Source organism: Cetorhinus maximus, unplaced genomic scaffold (assembly GCF_964194155.1).
Source record: "Cetorhinus maximus unplaced genomic scaffold, sCetMax3.hap1.1 HAP1_SCAFFOLD_3947, whole genome shotgun sequence".
NCBI lineage: Eukaryota > Metazoa > Chordata > Chondrichthyes > Lamniformes > Cetorhinidae > Cetorhinus > Cetorhinus maximus.
In genome coordinates this window covers 17501-19628 of record NW_027599852.1, presented here as the reverse complement: position 1 = coordinate 19628, position 2128 = coordinate 17501, and the positions used below count along the sequence as shown (strand labels likewise).

General features: G+C 56.3%; 1 protein-coding gene across 1 annotated transcript in view; it reads right to left on the bottom strand.

The window, feature by feature from the left end:
* Window positions 1-581: 581 nt before the first annotated feature.
* Window positions 582-2128, bottom strand: part of LOC144678277 (complement C1r subcomponent-like) — a gene marked incomplete at its 3' end in the record, with an annotated part of 17894 nt that continues 16347 nt past the window's right edge. The window contains 3 exon segments of the mRNA XM_078538119.1: window positions 582-617; window positions 620-728; window positions 1538-1731. Coding sequence (XP_078394245.1) covers window positions 582-617; window positions 620-728; window positions 1538-1731 — 339 coding nt within the window.

The window sequence follows — 2128 nt, the reverse complement described above, 5'->3', positions numbered from 1 at the left end:
ATAGGGAGGTGTGTAGGGGCTGGAGGAGGTTACAGAGATAGGGAGGGGTGTAGGGGCTGGAGGAGGTTACAGAGATAGGGAGGGGTGTAGGGCTGGAGGAGGTTACAGAGATAGGGAGGGGTGTAGGGGCTGGAGGAGGTTACAGAGATAGGGAGGGTTGTAGGGGGCTGGAGGGGTTAGAGATAGGGAGGGGTGTAGAGGCTGGAGGAGGTTACAGAGATAGGGAGGGGTGTAGGGGCTGGAGGAGGTTACAGAGATAGGGAGGGTTGTAGGGGGCTGGAAGAGGTTACAGAGATAGGGAGGGGTGTAGGGGGCTGGAGGAGGTTACAGAGATAGGGAGGGGTGTAGGGGGCTGGAGGAGGTTACAGAGATAGGGAGGGGTGTAGGGGGCTGGAGGAGGTTACAGAGATAGGGAGTGTTGTAGGGGCTGGAGGAGGTTACAGAGATAGGGAGGGGTGTAGGGGCTGGAGGAGGTGACAGAGATAGGGAGGGGTGTAGGGGCTGGAGGAGGTTACAGAGATAGGAGGGGTGACAGTAGAGAGGAAGCTGTAAGAGGGGAGACGGAGAGGGGGTTGGATTACTGTCTGTGGTGTAATGTAGTTTCCAGCCTCGACTTTCCCAGAATCGTCAGTGTTGAAGAGGATGTCCACCGCATTGCTATGAGTATCAAACGGCTCCGGTTTCTCCTTCCCACAGAATGGACCTTGCACATTATTCCTTGACTGAATCTACACCGAGGGATAGCAGAGGATGTATTTATAATCCTGGATTCACAACGCACCGATTATACAGCACACGCCTCACCCACAGCGTAAAGCTCCCTCTACACCGTCCCCATCAAACACTCCCAGGACAGGTACAGCACGGGGTTAGATACAGAGTAAAGCTCCCTCTACACCGTCCCCATCAAACACTCCCAGGACAGGTACAGCACGGGGTTAGATACAGAGTAAAGCTCCCTCTACACCGTCCCCATCAAACACTCCCAGGACAGGTACAGCACGGGGTTAGATACAGAGTAAAGCTCCCTCTACACCGTCCCCATCAAACACTCCCAGGACAGGTACAGCACGGGGTTAGATACAGAGTAAAACTCCCTCTACACTGTCCCCCATCAAACACCCCCAGGACAGGTACAGCACGGGGTTAGATACAGAGTAAATCCTCCTCTACACCGTCCCCATCAAACACTCCCAGGACAGGTACAGCACGGGGTTAGATACAGAGTAAAGGCTCCCTCTACACCGTCCCCCATCAAACACTCCCAGGACAGGGACAGCACGGGGTTAGATACAGAGTAAAGCTCCCTCTACACCGTCCCCCATCAACACTCCCAGGACAGATACAGCACGGGGTTAGATACAGAGTAAAGCTCCCTCTACACCGTCCCATCAAACACTCCCAGGACAGGTACAGCAGGGGTTAGATACAGAGTAAAGCTCCCTCTACACCGTCCCCCATCAAACACTCCAGGACAGGTACAGCACAGGGTTAGATACAGAGTATATCTTCTCTCCGATCGAACCTATGCACTCACCAGCAGTTGATCGTAGGGGCACCGGACCTCTTGGTGTGAGTCCACCTCGAACATCTGGAGGAATTCGATGTTGATGGAGAACCCATGCTCCACCCTGATGCTGTAGTTGCAGCGCATGTTAGCGGGGTAGGCTTTGGGGTACTCCAGGCTGGATACGTGCCCCGAGACCTGGTTGTAGAACTCCTGGCAGTGAACTTTGTCCGGCGAGAGAGAGAGAGAGAGAGAGAACCACAAGGGGTTTGGTCACACCTCATTGAACACCTCGCCAGAGACCCGCCAACCCCTGCCCTCCCATCCTCGCCCAGGAGCGGCGCTCATCGCTGGGAGTGATGGCTGCCTTTGCGCGTCGTGATGCAGAGCCCTGTCGCCTGGGTTCCACCTCGCTTCCAGGCCGTTCTGCCCATCGTGTGGGCACTACCCCCCCACGATCGGTGGGGGGGTTGAGGGGCCTCTGCCGCTCCCCCTCTCCCTGTAACCCCGCACCGTCTTCCCTTTCCCGAGAACAGTCGATCGCCTCGATCGATCCAGCGTCCCACAGGAGGCGCATCCCAGACCTTGGACCTCTCGCTCGCTGGGTGAGGAAGTTTCCCC